Here is an 18585-nt window from a genome sequence, read left to right on the forward strand (position 1 = left end):
GCCAAATGGGGTAGTATACTGTTTGGCTTCCGACTTCTCTGTCAATACAACTCTGTTATAATGTTCTTTTGCAAAACCCATCTGTGAGGATAACATATACAACTCACGTAGGAGTATTCTTTTTGGGACAAAAGCTATCACAACTGTATGCAGTTTCTCTTTTCTGACACCCAGACATAAACCCTTATGCAAAATTTGGGTCTTTTAAGACAGTCTGGGAGGAAAGGCAGGGGCTGTGTATGTGTGCATATGTGTTTGCTGTGTATGTGCTTTTGACTGTATTTTTCTTAATCAAGTGTCCTTCTTTCCATTTATAAAGCCTGGGGATTGGATTTGGTTTCTTTTCTCCAGAGGAGGAAGGTGGCATAGAGCCACTTTCTAGCTTGCCCTTCATTTTCCTGTATTATCCCACAGGCTGGCTCTAGCAACTGTGTTTCTCACCCAGAGGCACTGTCCTTCACAGCTCTTCAGTCAGCCCTCGGCCCTCAGCCCAACACCATCCAGTGACCTCCTCTTCCCTCTCAATATGTGCTTGATTGCCATACTCCTCCTCATGGATTTTTTTTCTTTTCAGTCCGGCTTCTCTCGTCATTCAACGTACATTTCATAACTTTCCCAGCAGTTGTTTTTCTTTCTCTTTTTCAGACGTTTTCTCTCTCTTGCTGGATTCCTTTCTCAGCCCTACTCAGGACTCTTATTTGTGTATGTCATCCTTCTGTCATTCATATGGGCTACAAAATTCTTCCCAAATATGGCTTCCATAACAAATGGTACTAATTGAATTACGTTGCTGCCTGCAAGCAAATTAAGGCATTTCAAGACAGAGCTCCTCTTCTTCTTCTTTGTCCAACATTTAATTTGCACATCTGTTACTCTTTGAAATGAGTATGCTGCTTATGCTATGCTGCCTTCCTCTATTACCCTAAATTCTGCTACCATTTCATAATAGCTCAGTAATGTAATATAAATTATTTTTTTAATTTTCTAGGCTACTTATTGGTCAATGCAATGGTTTCTTGCAATGTCAATCTGCATTGCTGTAAACATCTCCCAACACAGAGTCATTACTTCCTAACCAAATCTGAAGACTTGATGTGTAAAAATCATTCTGGAGTTAGGGAAGGCTGTACTTCAGCTGTAATCTCTCATAATAAACAGCTATGAGGCTGAGTTACTGCCACAGTTTACCTTTGACAATAAATCAGTCTCAACAGATGTTCATTCCTTCATATTCTATTAAGCATCTGAGATTATGTTTGAAATATATTGGAATAATCAGCACTTGAGACACATTTATTTATACCAACAGGATCTGGTGATGATAATATCCTTGTAATTACACCACTTTGAGCATTCTCAGCAGAGACAATTTTTTTCTATCACAATCCTTTAAAATATTTATAGTTGTTGGTTTACCACTGTATCAGAGTATTTCCTTTCCCTTTAGCCTATCTAATACACTTTCCTACAGAATATTAAGTATCTGGCATTTGAGATTACTTGGTTAATAAAAAACAGTTTATGGCTAGCAGTTGACTCGATATAATATGTTGTAAACAAAGCAGCTGCTTTTTCCATCTGACTTACAGAATTTTTGGAGCTATGTGAGAGCTTCTAAGGCACAGACATCAGGACAGAAATTAATTACCATTTTACTGCAAAAGACTATGGGCAATCTTCTACCCCCTTGCTCCCAGACCCTATTTTCAGGGGATTGTGATTGGATAGAGTCCTTCTGCTGGATCTCTACGTAGGAATAAATTTTACTCTGGCAGAACTATTTTGAAGAAAATATTTTTACTTGGAAGATTAATGAACACCTTCTGCTGAATTACTTGTTCACCCCAAATTCCATCTCCTTGGTGTATAAGCACCATGTATTTGAAGGCAGTATCCCATGTAGGAACAGCTGTGGTAGTTAGTGAAGGTTTTCCTCAATCCAACAGCTGAAAACACACTTTTATCTGACTTCTTTAAAAGCTTCAATTTTGCTAGAGGTGCATCAGACGACTGAGGGCTTAGTTTTGGTGAGACTGATGAAATGACAAAGTGTGAGAAAGAGTATTTGTAATCCAGCACATGGAACATTGGTTTTTACGTGAAATCCTGGTTCATGTCTCGCCAAAACTGTATGTGTGCGCCTGCTTGTTTTAAAAATGGATTTTTACCATACAAATTATTTAATCAAAAACATACACTACATGATTAGTTTGACATTCTTATCTGTATTTGTTACTTCACAATTTGCATTTAAAAATAAGGTGAACTGTAAGAAATGGTATAAGTAAAGTCTTTGTGGGTTTCAGTGAGTTCACACCTTGATTTCTGATCAAAGAGAAAAATGGCCCTCCCCTGTACTAGTGTACAGTAATATAGCTCAACATTTTTCCTTTCCCTCACTATGGAACTTATCTCTCTTTTCTATCCATCTGGTCATTTTCACTTATTCAATACCTCTGAAATTTTCTGTTCTGTATCATATGTGATTAACATTAATTAACAGATCCAAAATATACTGTGCAGAACCTAGAGAGAAAGTGATGACATCAACACTAAGAAACCTGTCTAAAAACCAGAGTAAAATTGAACCAATGCAGCACATGCTAAATTAATGGAACTTTGGCACCATGATAGATATCAGCTAGTGATTTGGCAATAAGAACTATCATCCTTGTGTTTTTTTCCCAGTCATCAAGGAGGTTTTGGTCAAAACAATCATCATTATATGTTTTAACTATGTGGAAGCACAAATAAAATTCTTACCAGCAAACTTTGTATATAACACAAAACCCTTGCAATATAACTGATGAGGAGGACAGGTTTAGCTCTGCAGAAGAGCATGAATCACATGCTAGACTGTGCCCACGTTATGGATGAGAATGTATGACACATTTACCAGTGGCATTTATATTTCAGAAAACAGTGACTTGAAAGCAAATTTGAGCTGAACATGAGCTCAAAATGTGATAGAGAACTAAGAACACAGTGAAGTCTTATATCTAAAAGGAGAGAACTACTGAACAGAAGAGATGGTATTACCACATGATGATTTATTAGCGAAAATCTTTATTCAGTTGACCCATCTTCACAATATCAACTGCACTAAAATAACAGGAAGAGTCCAGAAAAGAATGATGAAGACTATTAGCAACCTGGAAAATCTTCCTAATTCTGCAAGTAAAGAAGTTAAAACTATTTAAGCTTTGGCAGATTAAATATATAGTAATACATTAAGCTAATGTATTACTTTGCAGAACATTATCTTTGCTGTGCTGGCTGCCCACAAGTTCTTTACCTTATGGAAAACACAAGGTTGTTTTGCCCTCGAGGAAAAGGGCGTTAGCTGTTTTGCATTCCTATGGTTAAAGGTGAACACAAGAACCTCTGCTGCAGAGTAGCTAATGTACTATCTTCTTGTTGCCTGACAGCAACTTACCCTACAGTGCCACATCCTCACTGAATTCAAAAGTAGGTTAGATATGACATGGTCAAGACACAGAAGTACAAACATGGGAAGCTGTCATATTTTTGTGGTCTATTTAAACTAACACAAACCAGCAGCTGGAGGATGAAACTGGAAATATTGAGTCTGGAAATTAAAACCTAGTTTTCTAGAGATGTTATATCTATCAGTTATGTTCTTGAGACTAAAATTGCAAATGTTTCTGAAGGCTCACATAGAAATTTTATCTTTGATAGAGGGAATACCTTAGAAACATCTTGAATCTGATTTGTCCAAGCAGTCCCATTGCACAAATAATGACATTTCCTTTTAAAAATCAATATATTTATAAGCACAGAAAGTTTCAACGTTGCTTCTATCTCCTTGACATGTGACCCCAACAGCAACCCTATTCGCAGGAGCATAAATGAATGTCCCAGAATGTCTGGACTGAAAATCAATTTATGGATTATATCTATGCTGATTTTAAAAGATCCTTTATAAATTATTATTTCTTTATAAATCACCTCTTATAAATTAGGATTTGATCATAAATAACAGCCAGTGGCAAATGGGATTAAAGTTAGGAAAGGCACACTGAAGGTTGAGCTCTTACTCTTGCATACCAACATCACGATTGATTCCATTAGCATACAGCTGAAATGTGAGCTTGTGAACATCTTGCCATCACTGAAGACACATCTATAGAGAGGTTGCCCAAGATACATGTATGTAAGATGTACACAATGCCTGTTTGAAGGTTTTTTGTGACAGTTATGTTTTTTCTGGTCAGTAACCTGCTTCTGTGCTGCTTAATAAGACATTGCACTCACCATTTCCTTCTCCTTAACAGCTTTCCTCTTGTTGATGCCTTTAGACAGTAAAAAAGGAAGAGGAAATCCATTTACTTACAGCTGAAATCCTGTCCAAAATCCCTGTTGCACCTTGAGTACTACAAAAGCCCACAGAAAAAAACACTTCTTGTTATCTGAATCCACGGAAGAGATGAGCTTCAGTGGCTGAACTGAGGTAAAATTTGCACATGATTTTTAATTTCACTGAGGAGTCTTAGGAAAGTACATCCCATCCTATTTGCCTCGGCTTTTCTTCTTTGAAGTTTAAGATTATATTTTCAGGATCATGCAGGGTCACTTTTGGGTTTGCACACACAGACATCCAAACACACATACACATGTATATTGATGCATATTAAAGGAATTGCAGAAAATTTGAGTCCAATCTGACAGGAATCATTGCTCTGTCAAAAATCTCACTGCAGGAGCCTTTAACAGCAGCACTCTCAGCTTTCCAAGTGCAGGACTTGATGTACGAGATTAATCACAAAGATTCATTTTGTTGAGGGATCAGAAACCCAAAGCTGGCTCTATAATACCTAAATCCCTTAATGCAACCAGCAGAGCCACAGTACTTCTGTCCTCTAAAGCTGGTACTTTCTATTAACTCAACATACCTGTGCATTCAGCTTTCTTTTCAGGCCAATTGCTAGAGGAAGAGTTTTGCGGTTGGAAGGAAGGAAAACTCACAGTTCTGAAAGACAGGAGATAAACCGCTGGCCCCTTCGTAGTTAATAGAACTTTTATTACTCCCTTCAGTGCAGGATTTCACCAAATCCTTTTGATTATGTAAAGTTACATTTCTGTATCCTTTTCTATACATTTATTCACATGCAAATGAAAATCAGAAACACTTCTGAACGTTGCTTTCACATGCAGATGAAAGGTTTTCCCAGAAAACAACTAACATGAAAAATTGCAGGCATCTGTGTATTGTTCTCTAATAATTTCTATGATGTAAATTCAAAGCTCCAATCTATTGACTCCTAAGGATAAGACAACTTCCCGGAAAACTTCAGATCATGCCAAGACAAAATCCTGCCTGGAACTCATCAGAACAGATACTCAAAACCTGAATATGAATTTTCTCCTTTAGCATGACTTTTATGAAAAATCAGCAAAACACATGGTAACCCTACAGCTGATTACACTTTTCCATCTCACCATGAAGGCAGGGAAAATGGAATGGAATGACTTGTGAAGAAGAGGACAATGTGAACATGATATTCCTGGACCAGTCCCTTTTCTCTGTATCACTTCAAATACATGGTGAAAGCTGACTAATCACATTAACATTTAGGGACATCATTTTGTAATAATGGCTGGGAGATATCTTTGTTCATACCATTCTGTTAAAGAAATGACCTGAATGGAAAATACACTTTGCATGAATCTCCCATTTATCAGAATAACATCATACAGTAATCAGAGTGTGTAGAAATTACAATGCAGCTTGTGGAAATACAGCACAGGCTGTAATTCTTGAAATGGTTCAAAGAAACAAACAAACAAACAAATAAATAAACAAAAAAGATCCATTAGGAAGTCTGAAGACAGAACAAATATGATCAGTTTCTTCTGCACCAAAAGAGCTACAAGAACCTCCATATGCTTTGAGATATTTGCTTTCTGTCAACCTGTTTGGCTAGTTTATGATATTGCTGAAACAATTGTGTAATAGACATCAATATATTTATAGCAAACAGATATTATCTGGCTAAAAAATGGAAATATTTATTAAAACACAAACATGAGCTACTTATGTCCTAAAAATGAATGACAGGTGATCAGATGAGATGGAAGTTGTAGCAAAATGGATATATGGTTACAAACTCTTTTACCAAAAATGGCTTTGCTGCTTCAAGGATGGTCACAAACCTTCTGTTACAAGTTGAGTGTGAGTGTATGTAAAAAGATAAGGACACTATCTACATTTACCTACTCTGATCCCAGTTGGCTGCAAAAAGCAGAAGAATCTTCCTGCCACAGTGGTCACGATTTTCCAGTACTCCTGGGAACCCATCTGTCAGAGCCCGTTTGATTCCTGGATCGTCGGCCTTGAAGTTTTTGAACATATCCAGGTTTAATTGGCGGTACTGGAAGTACTGAGCCAGCAGCCTGAAGGCCTCAGTTTGGTGAAACTTTCTGGCTCTGAGAAATCTCAAGATGAAGGCATCATCTGTACGTAAAAACCCAATGTCAGGCCTCGTGATAATCATGTCCCTGACTTGCTGGATATCCTGATGCAAAATGTCTGGGTTTTCATTCAGTTCCAGGCGGGCTTTCTCTATAGTCTCTGGACTAAGTCCAGCTTGTAAATGGGTCATCTCTGCAAAAACCTCTTTTCCAAATCCTTAGATTCAGATGCTTTAGTAGAGGTGCTGATCCCATTCAACTGATGGTCTGCTGTGAGTGTAAGCCATTCAGATGCTTTTTCCTATCAAGCTGATATTTAACAAACAAAAGCAAAGGGTTTTTCTTATTCTTGCAGAAGAGTAACAGGCAGTTCACATGTAGTATAATCCATCCAAAGGAAAGTGTTGTTTATTCCATCCCCTACTAAAAGAAAAAGAAAATATATAAAAGAAAGATTAAATACATATATAAAGCTTGCAGGAATGCATTTCTGAATTTAGATAGACATAAAATTTCTTTGTGTCCTTTATAGGTATGAGGATACTAGTCAATTTCAGAATGAGTGCATTTAAGATAAGGCAGTCACTAACATCTTGAATGCACGTATTCAGGCTTTCAGAAAAATAATATGATTTATTGACAAAAAATACTAAGCTATATCAACTTACTATTGGAATACACTGTGCAATGTTGTCTGACAGAAGTGGGAGTTGCAACATCCCATAACTTTAAGTCAGGAATGACAAAGGCAAAAATAATAGTAAGTTTTTTCCACCCCTAACAGTAACAACATTTCAGCCTCATAAGTACTCAGATTTACCCTCATCATACTAATCAGAACAACTATTTGATTTGGTTTTATCAATTGTGTTATCAGCTTGTAGCTTTCCTTGAATTAAACACTAAACTGACTGTAAAACTGATTTTTAAAAAACCCAAAATTCCACCAACACCAGGGATAATTTCTACTTTGTAGAACCTCACCGATGGTATTTCCCATTGAGACTTTATACATCTTCATTGGAAGCTCTACATGAATAAGGTATTTGATGTATCTAACAGACAGGGCTGGTGTTTTAGTTGAAAAGAGATGTGTTTTATACTAAATTTTTTTTCTAGTATATTGTAGCTTTCCTGAATACCTAGTTCTGAATTTCATTTTCATTTCTGTACTTTACCTAGTATTTGTTTTTACAGGTGCTAGAAGAAAAGCTGCTTAAGATGTTATGTATGAACAAAACGGTACAGTGCATCTCTTACATTTCAGTGACATAATTAAGCAAGAGGCTGTCATCGAAGTCTGTGTAGTTACACTAGTGTGAAAAAAGATCAAGGTCTGTCCCAATGTGATATGTGTGTGAAGAAAGATCAAGACCCATACAATTTTTCAGCCATCACAGAAACAGACAAGCAAATACCCCCCCTCCACTACTTAACCGATCTCTCTCTAATTTCTGAAAATTTGGTTTTAAAAATTAAAAGGAAATCCCTCAGTGAAAGACATACTTTTTGTATTTGAAGAAAGTTGTTTGGAAAGTTATGAATTATTTATAGCAAAACAACCATTTCACTCAGCTACTCCCCTGGGTTCAGCATTCTCAGATCAAACAAAGGGGAGAGCAGAAGCCAAAGCATTTTTTGGTCCAGGGTTTGCTCAAAGTTACATTGCAGGACCTGGAAGTCAATCAGCTCAAGGGATGCCTCAGTTCCCTGTGTTGTGACCTTGCATGTTATTGATAAAAACTACATTTTAGATGCCGCAGCTGCAGTCCCAGGACGAGATCCCAAAATTTGAATACAGAGAGTTTCTGCATATTTGCTTAAAGGACATTTGTGGTGGGAGATAAGCTTTTCATTTAACAGCAATGTGAATTGGACTTTTTTGTAGGTAACACAAAGGAGAGTTTATTAAGCATCCTCTTTCTGTATTCACTGTGGAACTGGAACTGAAAAGAGCTACCTGCAGGGCAGAGTATCTGGTGATTGATCAGCCTGGGAAAACTTCAGGAAAGGCAGAGTTGGGAGAATAGAAGGCTTTTACAAGGCACTACAGAGTGCAAATGACTCCAGAAAAAAAAGTCCTCAGGTTTTGAAGGATAATTTATGGGTGCAGGCTATTCAATTCTGAAAGAAATAAGAGCTATATTAAAGGTGGATTCCTCATATAGAAATAAAGTAACAGCTATTTGCTTTGCTCTTGCCTTTATTAGACCAAATTAGAATAACTCCTATAGTATCAAGTGAATTCCACTGATGTAAAATTGCAGTAGGCCATAGGGAAACCAAGCCAATATTTTGTGACTGAGATCTCAAATTAATGGTGACACTAGTATTTTCTTGCGTGAATCACAGTTTTCGTTACAACTTAACTAAAGTTAAGTAGTAACTTAGGGAGCTTAGGGAGCTTAGGTGTGATAATGTCATTGGGGGAGTGTGGGACAAGGATTGGTCCCTCCCTAGTTTAAACAGCAAATAGTAGAGTAAGGAAACTGTTTGTGCTAAAGGGTACTCAGCAGAAGAGTGGAAGCAAGAAGCTTATCTGGGGTCTGCATTAGCTCTGGCTCAGGGCCCAGCACTTCTGTGGCTTAGAATCTCAAAATAATGGAATCACAGAATGGTTTGGGTTAAAAAGGACCTTTGGAAACCAGCTAGTCCAACCTCCTTGTCATGAGCAGGGACATCATTCACTGAATCAGGTTGTTCAAAATCCCATTCAAGCTAGCCTTGAACACTTCCAAAGATCGAGCATTCACAATTTCTTTGGGCAACCTATTCCATAGTCTCACCACCCCATCACAAAAAAATTCTTCTTTATATTCAATGTGAATCTGTCTTTTTTTCAGTTTCAAAATGTTAGCCCTTGTCCTATTGCTACAGGCCCTACTAAAAAGTCTCTGACCATCTTTCTTATAAGCCCCTTTTAGATACTGGAAGGCTGCTGTAAGGTCTCCCTGAAGCTTTCTCTTCTTCAGGCTGAACAGCCCCAACTCTCTCAGCCTGTCTTCACAAGAGAGGTGCTCCAGCCCTCTGATAATTTTTGTGGCCCTTCTCTGGACCTGTTCTAAAATGTGCAAGGACTAGTGGTAGATAACTGTGTCACACACTCAACCCCCAATGGAATCATCCATTTTCTAGGAGTTTATGGGGAGTAAAACTGCTCTTTTTCTGACTCCCACCTCCACCAAGATACTTTCTTTGGAAATAAGGTAAATTCTTGAAAGGTCAACTGCAGTCTGCTCCAGAAAGAAAAATGAGATTTGACCAAGGGCATAAAGTCTGGCCCTTTTTATTGGATCCCCAAATATTTAATGTCAAAAAATATGCTACTTATTTTCATTAAAGTTGTCTACCATTTTTAACCAAATTAAATGCCCGGGATTATCCCAAGGTGAGGGAGATACAGTCCTTTCCTGTCAGATGTTGTTGCCAAAAAAGCAACTTACAAATACTCAGTCTAACAAAAGATATATTTTAAAATGCATTTCAGAATTTTCTGATAGTGAGCTGAGCTATAACCATGGATTACAGTTATTTATAGATTATCACGATTATCAGCTGGAACACAGTGCACTGAAATACTTTATTGGTGTGAAGTTATATATTGCAAAATAATCTAAAATATGTATGAAAAATTTTGTTTCTATTTTAATCACAACACAAATCATGAGGTTAGGAATCCACTCTCACACCATTTCCTTCAAGGAGTCTGATATACATCAGTGGATGAGTTGGTACTCCCACTACTAACCTTGACAACAAGTTTAATGCTCCATAGCTACCCAGTTTAGTTGTCACTGCACTTTCTCAAATGGTACTGATTTATTCTGATTCCCAAGGTATAACAGACCATTTTCACCCCCTCCCACCCATGGCAATTTCTCCTTATCTTCCAGTGTTGTGTGCAGCTCTCATCTGCCTGCCAATTTTTCAGATGTTTACATCTTTGTTCAGTTTGGTTCAGGGTTGGTTTATCTTCCAAATGAAGATGCTGGCTTTTTTTCCCTACCTTGAATATTGTTGCTGCATGTTGGCAGACTAGACTGTTTGTTATAGTCTCAACAGCTGTTTTTCTATCTTGTGACTCTTTGTTCCCAAAGGACTATTTGCTCTCCTAATGTCTTTTCACAGCCACTTGCAATAAATCATCCCTCCAAAGGAAAAATATCCAGCTTAAAACAACAAAAAAAAAATAATTTACAGAGATTTGAAACACAACATACTTATACCCAAAAAGGAGGGAAATTTCCACCAAAACTGTGGTGTCACATACCATTTTGGTTTACTTATTTTTGATCCCAACAAGAGAATAACAAGGGACAGAGAGTGGCTTCAGGATGGGTAGCATACTGAAAGTGGGATACAGTTTTCAGACAAACAGCTTATATTTTTGCATGATCCTCCAAGAAAAAGAAAAAAATTAGTTAATAATAAAATGTATAATAATACTATACAAACAAAAATGAAAATACTGTATTATGGAATATTTTAATATGCTTTATTGCTCTCTCTTCAATTACAGTTTCTGAGTCAGCATTCAGCTCCTATTTGCTCTACATCCCCTGGAAGATTGGCCAAAACCAGCTCTCAATAATGATGGCATTTGTCTGGATCATTTTGTTCCTGCCCACTTAGCTGTCCCTGCAATATCACTTGCTTTTTTGAGCACTTCATGTCCTTTTGGCCCTTCCCCATCCAATTCAGTTCCAGAAAGATTTTAGTTGTCTCTGTGTCTACCAAGTGTTTTCATTCAGTCCAAAGCTATATGGAGTGTGAAATTTCATTACCACAGTTTTCAAACGGAGAAGGAACTAGCGTTTGATCCTCACCTGGTATTAAGAGGCATCACTGCTAAGGTTTGGCTCATTATATAATTCCTAACTCCTAGCATTCATACAGATATTAGCTGCTAAAATCATGCCAGAGAGGAAGGGAGTGGGCAGGAAGGGAGGAAAAATGGTAATCTAGAATGATTTCATCTCAGAGAGTGGGTGTCATCTCATTAAATTGCTTTTTGAAAAATATTTTGATGTTAACTCTGGAAAACCTCTTGGGGCTATGTTCTGCTTAACAGGGGTTGCTTCATAAGGACTGGGTAGGATGAATCCACACCTGTACTTATAGGAATGGTTCCTATGGCACTTTGTGGCCTTGGGTTACCTTAGTAGGAACCTGCTCTGGAAATGGAGTGGTCAGACATAGAAGGGGAACTACTACAGCTCCATGAACTACTTGCAAAAGAGCAATGGTGTCCTCGATGGCAAGATCATAACATCTTCCACAGACTGTGGGGAGAAGCACAGCCTTGACTGATTTGCCTGAGATCATGGAGGACACATTTCACATAGCTGGGAACAGATCATATGTCCTCTGAGCCACAAGCTTATGCATTAACACCTGGGCAATCTTTCCTCTCTATGCATAATGCTCTGCATCATAAGAAAAACATGAAGCTGTGTTGCACACTGGGAAATGGAGAGGTAGACTGCAATGTTTCCAATGTCCCCAGTGTAATCATCTTAGGCTTTGAAGGCACAATCAGGACTCCCAAAGTATACCATTTCTCTAGATTTTGCAAAGAGCAACCTCCCTATGGGGCTTTCCAACAGGACTATCTCATATCCCAAATTCAATAGCCTGGCTGCTGCTCACATTATTATAGAATCACAGAAAAGCTGACATTGGAAAGAACTAGAGTGCATCTGGTCCAACTCCCTGCTCAAACAGGGCCTCCTAGAGCTGGTTCCCCAGGACTCTGTCCAGACAGTTTTTGAGTATTTCCAAGGAGAGAGATTCCACAGCCTTCCTGGGTGATCTGTGCCAGTGCTGTCACTCTCACAGTAAAAAAGTGTTTCCTGAAGTTCACGGTGAACCTCCCATGTTTCAGTTTGTGCCCATTGCCTCTGGACCTGCACTGGACAACACTGAAAGGAGTCTGGTTTCATCCTCCTTGCATCTTCAGGTGTTTGTACACACTAATGAGATCCCCCTGGCCCTGTTCTTCTCCAGTCACAGCTCTGTCAGCCTTTCTTCATGTGAGCAACACTCCAGTCCCTTCATCATCCTCGTAAATCTTTGTCAGATTTTATCCCATATGTCCATGTCTCTCTTGTACTGAGGAGCCCAGAATGGGATACAATACTGCAGGTATGACCTCTCCACCACTTCTCTTTAGCCCTTCCTTAGGGGGATAGATCCTCTCAGTAAACATAAATGAGTTAAATATTGCAAGTCTTTCTTCTCCAAGTACTGATGCTCCTGTAAACCTTCACTAGGGAACTGTTGCTCCTCCTCAATATGAAAATAGTGAATGTTTGTGACTGTAATGGCTGCGTGGGGAATTTGATGGTTTCTCACACTTTCCCAGGATAGAACGTCCCAGCTCAGTGACAAAAAACTAACATTTCCTTTAGTTCAGTAAAAACAACACATTGCGCATTCTTATTCCCCTCTTACTACAATCTTCTTGTTAGTTTGAGTCAGTTACAGGTTACCCTCGGGCCAAATTTAAATGTCCAGAGCTAGTAATTTAACCATGGCACAGCACAAAACCTGATAGCAACTCAACCGATGTTTGCTGCTCTCTGCACAGTATGTAGGGCAGGCACACCTGCAACTGCAACCAACCTACGGTTGTCCTGCTGTTCCCACAAGCTGCCAGGCATGAGGAGAGACTGACATTGAGGTTGTCTAACAGACATAAAATAAAAAAATTGCATCATTGTCTTTTGACCTAAAATGTGCAAAACTTATTGCCTACCTGAATATTAAGGAAGAGGACTACATGCCAAGGAGTGGAACTTAACTCATAAATAAAAAAGTTAAACAAAATACCTGTGAACTTAATGAGATTGGTTCAACTTTTCTCGAAGTCATAATTTTTAAGTATTCACCAATCACAGATATACTGCAAATCCCTATGGGAACATGAGGACCTGTGGCATGCCACAGAAACAGCAGTCTATGAGTGACTTCCATGACAGTCATGAACTACTGCAAGCACCTCCACGAAAAAAGCATCCTGGCCACTATGGAACAGAGGTCACTTCTCCAATAATATAGAAACTTCTTGCAGCATAAATTATCAGCAATATGCAAAACATGAATTCTGACCCCCAAGCCTCATAATTAAACTATATGTAGAAATCTGACAGCATGCAATCATAATACTGGTGTCCGATATCCCTAAATGTGGTAGAAATTGTGTTACAACATTTGCAAAAAGATATATAGGAGAAGAAACAAAACATACTAACATGTTTGGTATAACATCTTTAATAACATGAACTTTATTTAATTTTGCAGTTCTTTTGCTTCATGTTTTGAAAAATTAAGTTCCTTTAAAAAATATGAAATACGATGGTGGTCTTTGAGTGTTAACTTTGTTCTGCTTTATATATTATGCCAAAGAAAGGCATCTGTGGCATTCCATGGAGTGGCAGTGGGAGAAGGAAGGGAAGGAGAGACAGTCAGGGGCAGAAGGGAAGTAAGGAAGGCAGGAGAAAAGGAGAGAAGCAAGGAATGAAAGGAAAGGAGGGAAGCAAGAAGGGAGGAAGGGTAGAAAGAAAGAGGGAGAAATTCTGCACTCAGGAATTCATGCAGTTCTCCTGTTTGTTTTTTTTTCTCTCATTCCTGTTGAAATATGATCGCAAAACAAAGTTCTGCACACAGGTACTTCTCCCAAAGTTGTAGAAATAAAGTTAAATATAATTTGATAATACCTTGTGGGTTTGGTTTCTCAGTGGAGGAACATATAAGAAAAAAGGAGTTTATTTCTATAAATACTATTGAAGGAAAAAACCCGAACTAAACAAACCAAAACCACACTAAACTGTTTGGAAATTCTCAAAGTAAATCCACAGAGCAGCATTATATCATGAGGGAAAGGAATTATAACTCATGCAAAAACCACGTGAACTTCAGCTCAGTGAATTTCCCACTCTATAAAAGACTAATGTTGTTTCTTTTTTGTTTGTTTTATTAGTTTGTTTTAACTAGTAGGACCCAATTGTCATATCTTGTTTGTGTTTGTGCCAGAGACACACTACAGTACCGGACTGTGAGACAAAATAAAACTCACTTGCCAAGCAACAGCACAATTGCTTCAGTAATTGCACAGTTCAGTTAACAATTGCGTGAGTTTATAGTCTTAGTTTGAAGGAAATATTCCCCATCCTTTTATGAGGCCTATCATTTGTATTACAGCTGACATGGTCCTCTGTTGGAAGATGAGGAGGCTGCTGTTAAATGTTTCAGTGAAATGACCTCTGTGTTCAAAGCATACAGAGTTGAACTGCTTTGACCCAGTGCGATGGGGTGCATTCTGCATTTCCTCTGTTGCTAAACTCAATTACACTGCTTACACTACTACTCAGCAGCACTCAGTGCTACTCACAGTATCTGGTCTCTGCGGCAGCTTTCAAGTTATATATGATGATTAAATAAATCAAGAAGGTTTTTGGAATAAGTTGCAATATCTTTCACTGTTTTGCATATGCCTTACAAAAGTCTAATTTTTAGAAAATACTCAATAGCTTTTAGACCTGGATGAGTCAACAAAATTCTTTAAATAATTGGCATCATTTTATAACAGATATATGACAACACAAGCTGCCCCTGTAAACTTCAAGCTGGGATACGGACTGCATACGAGGAAAAGCTCTATAGGTTATCTGACTTATTATTATATGAAAAAGTAAACCAGTACCTTCCCTATGCAGTGCATGGCATAATACTGTTACATAATATGTCATGTAGATGTTGGCTTTGTATTAACTTTTAGTACTGGAGAAAATCCGTGTTATCATCTGATTACTCAGAAAGCACATGAAAGCAGCCTTTCTGTAATTTAATTTTTCCTTCCAAATAGGATCCAGTCACTGTTTAGTGATGGACAAGGAGTAGCCATCTGCTCCTTAACTTCATTATTCCCAGAGCTTGTTAAAACTGAGGAATCAGCATTTTGAAAAGGGGAAGCTCTCTTTCTCCTATGACCTTCCTCACCCTCCCAGGATTAAACCACTGCAAACAGAATTAAAGTCAGGCCAGTAGCACACATGGGGTTTCTCCAGCTGTTATTTGCTCTGCATTTATTTTTATGCATGAAGCCCTGTCTGAACATCCTCACTTCTTGCAGAGACCACAGCTTAATTCTTTACTTCCTGCAGCAAAGGATCCACAGGCTAGCTGTGATTTACCTCACTTCTTTCCTGCACCCATTCATCACTGTTTGCCATTGGGAAGGCAATACACTTGACTGACCTAGCACATTCCCCCCTCTCTTTAATCCCTCTTCCCTCTTTGGGTTGAGTACACCTAGTCAAAACAGGCATCAATTTGCTAAGGAGCAAACAGGTACCTGCTGCTGTTTGGTAAACTTCTGTATGTCAACACTTGGCTAGAGTCCTTACTTCAGTAACTTAAATTCCAGTTTTAAACCTTTCCTCTACATCCCTCTCACCTCTCTCCTGCTCTCAAATTAGATCTGGACTTTCCCTTCCAAGTTGCATTCCCTTTCTTCCCCAGCTTCTGGGTTGCTGAGCTGCTTTTTTCAGTGCCATGTCCCCTTTCAGGAAGGACTGGGGCTGGTGATGGAGAAGGAAGACAGGAGGGAAAGAAAGGGCAGGAAAGTGAGGAATGTGGGGAAATGGGCAGGGAAGAAAGGAGACAAGGGAGCAGGGCAGGGAGGAGAGTAGAGAGGGAAGGCAGAAAACAGGAAGGCAGGAATAAGAGAATCAGAGAAGCAGGGCAAGGAGGACTGGAGGCAGAAGAGCCAGGATAGATAGGGGGCTGGAAGCAGGAAACAGGGTAGGGAGGCAAGGGAGGCAGGGGAAGCAGAGGAGGAAGGGGGAGTTAAGGGAAGTAGAGCAGGCAGGGCAAAGAAGAGAGGCAGGGAGAAGGGGAAGGAGGCACGGAGGCAGAGAGCAGAGGGAGGCAGAGAGCAGAGAGGTAGGACAGGCAGGAGAGGCAGCCAGGGGAGGCAGGAAACAGGGTAAGGAGGTAAAGAGGGAGCAGGCCAGCTAAGATTCAGAGGAGGCAGGGAACAGGGCCGGAAGGGAGCAGGGAGTCAGGGCAGGCATAAGGTAAGCAGTGGAGGCAGGGGATACAGAGACAGGGAAGGCAGCGAACAGGGGAAAAAGGTAGGCAGGGCAAACAGATCAGGCAGAAGGCAAGGAAACAGAGGCAGGAGAGATAGGTTGGGAGGCAGGAGGTAGGTCAGACAGGGAGCAGGGCAGGCAGGAGGCAGCAGGCAGAGAGTAGGGTGGGGAGGAGGCAGGGAGCAGGGCAGGCAGAAGGGAGCAGGAGAGGCTGGGCAGGCAGGACGCAGCCGGCAGGAGGCAGGGAGCAGGGCAGGCAGGAGGGAGCCGGGCAGGCAGGAGGCCGGGAAGGGAGCGGCCCCTGCCCGCCGCCGGAGCTGTCCGCCCAGCGGTGCTGAATCGCCGCACCCCGGGCCCGGAGGGTCGGGGGGTGCCGGGAGCGCGGAGAGCCGCCCTGCGCAACCCCAGAGAAGGCAAATCCAAATACCTGCACAGCGCCGGCAGCTGCCGTGGGGCGGCGGGGGGCTGCGTGGGGTGGGTTTTTCCCCCTGTAGATGTCCTTGCTGCTGAGACGGGTGGGCGAGAAAGATCTCCCGGCTCCCGGGTTCCGGCTCAGATCTCTCTAGAAAACTGAATGAGCGAGCGCCAGCTCCACGGGGCCGTGATTTTTTTTTTTTTTTTTTTTTTTTTTTTTTTTTTTTTGGTAGGAGGCGTGTGCGCCAAAGCTTGGGTCCTTCCACTGCCGTCCCCCTGGGTCCTAAGCCCTCCTGCCGCCCGCCCGACTGCCTCCCGGCTCTCCCGGTGCCCCCGGGATGCGGGCTAGGTGCTCCGTGCCGCCGCGGGAGGGGTGCGAAGGGGCTGCTGCCGACCGTGAGGGCTTAGCACTGCAGGCTTCTACCCAGCGGCGTGTGCTTTACTGCCTATTTTCTAGCATCACCCCTTTCCCAGCGAAGGTCGGGCAGAGCACAGCCTCCTGCGGCATTTACAGCAGCCATGGAAAGAGTGATCTTAATGGACCATGTATTATCGATGGGCTGCTTTAATGAACATGGCAGCCTGGGTTTATAAGAGAAGTTTCGCCTGGGTCAGACTGCAGGGACATCTAGCTCAGCGTGCTGTCACCAACAGCACATGTCTGGTCAAGAATGTAAAAATAGGGTAACCTTCACCACTGCACTCTCTCAGCCCCTCTCCCAAGTACTTCAAGTTCAGGAATTTTCCCAGCAATGTGGTACCTGTGTTTTTCAAATGAATTTGTACTCCTTGAGAACAATGTCTCCTAGAATACTCTCAAATTTCTAGAACATCCTTCCATAATGTCCTTTGACTAGGCCATCTACCTATTTCACAAACTATCACCTGTCTTTCATTATAGGGATCTATAAGTTTTTGATAGTGGTGTAGAAAGGACAGAAGAAGGGAATTGCTCTTATTAAATTAGGTCCTGAAAATCACTTTCTGTACAAGCCTCATAAGACCTGTATTAAACTGTACTTGGAAGACTTTGGGTGACGTAATGACCTTGGCAACCAAATTCACACCCATCTGCTTTTATAAACACACTAAGCCCAACTAAATGTGTGCTTCTTCTTTTATTACCCCTGTACATTGTGGAGTAAAATTCCTGTGAAGTGGTGGATTTTAGTCAGCTGATTATCCTGATCTATTTGCTTTGGGCATCTCTCTTGAGTCAGTGACTGAAGGATCTTATATAGCAAAGAACTAGGTGATTAATGATAAAGATAAGGAACAACTTCTACATAAGGAATGGCTAAACAGAGTAGGACTCTTTGGCATGGGAAAAAAAAAGGTAAGTGTAGATAAAACAGTGATGGGGGAGTTGTCATTCATAACATTTCATAATAATGAGCAGCATAAGGAAGATAAATTGGAACAATATCTCAGTATTATTTCCAGTTTTAGGAGTAAGAGAAATGAAATCCACTAGGGCCTAGCTTTGATTCAAACAAAAGGACATAATTCTTCACAAAATATTTAGTGAAGCTGTAGAAGTCATTTCCACAGGAATTCACGCTTCAGAAAATTGTAGGACATATTTATGGAAGAAAAAAACATTAAAGGCTTTCAAACATGAAGTCATGACCTCTGGCTCGGGAAG

General features: G+C 40.3%; 1 protein-coding gene across 3 annotated transcripts in view; it reads right to left on the reverse strand.

Moving 5' to 3' along the window:
* Window positions 1-17126, reverse strand: part of CLVS1 (clavesin 1) — a 103235-nt gene extending 86109 nt beyond the window's left edge. The window contains exons 1-3 of one of the 3 annotated variants that reach the window (XM_027707154.1): window positions 16954-17126; window positions 10439-10580; window positions 6235-6855 (exon numbers count right to left, since the gene is read on the reverse strand). In XM_027707154.1, coding sequence (XP_027562955.1) covers window positions 6235-6623 — 389 coding nt within the window. In that variant the 5' untranslated portion in view covers window positions 6624-6855; window positions 10439-10580; window positions 16954-17126. The remainder of the gene's footprint in view (window positions 1-6234; window positions 6856-10438; window positions 10581-16953) is intronic. The other 2 variants (XM_027707092.1, XM_027707042.1) reach the window with 2 other exon arrangements.
* Window positions 17127-18585: the final 1459 nt, after the last annotated feature.

Source organism: Neopelma chrysocephalum, unplaced genomic scaffold (genome assembly GCF_003984885.1).
Source record: "Neopelma chrysocephalum unplaced genomic scaffold, ASM398488v2 Primary Assembly neopelma1_22, whole genome shotgun sequence".
Classification (NCBI taxonomy): domain Eukaryota; kingdom Metazoa; phylum Chordata; class Aves; order Passeriformes; family Pipridae; genus Neopelma; species Neopelma chrysocephalum.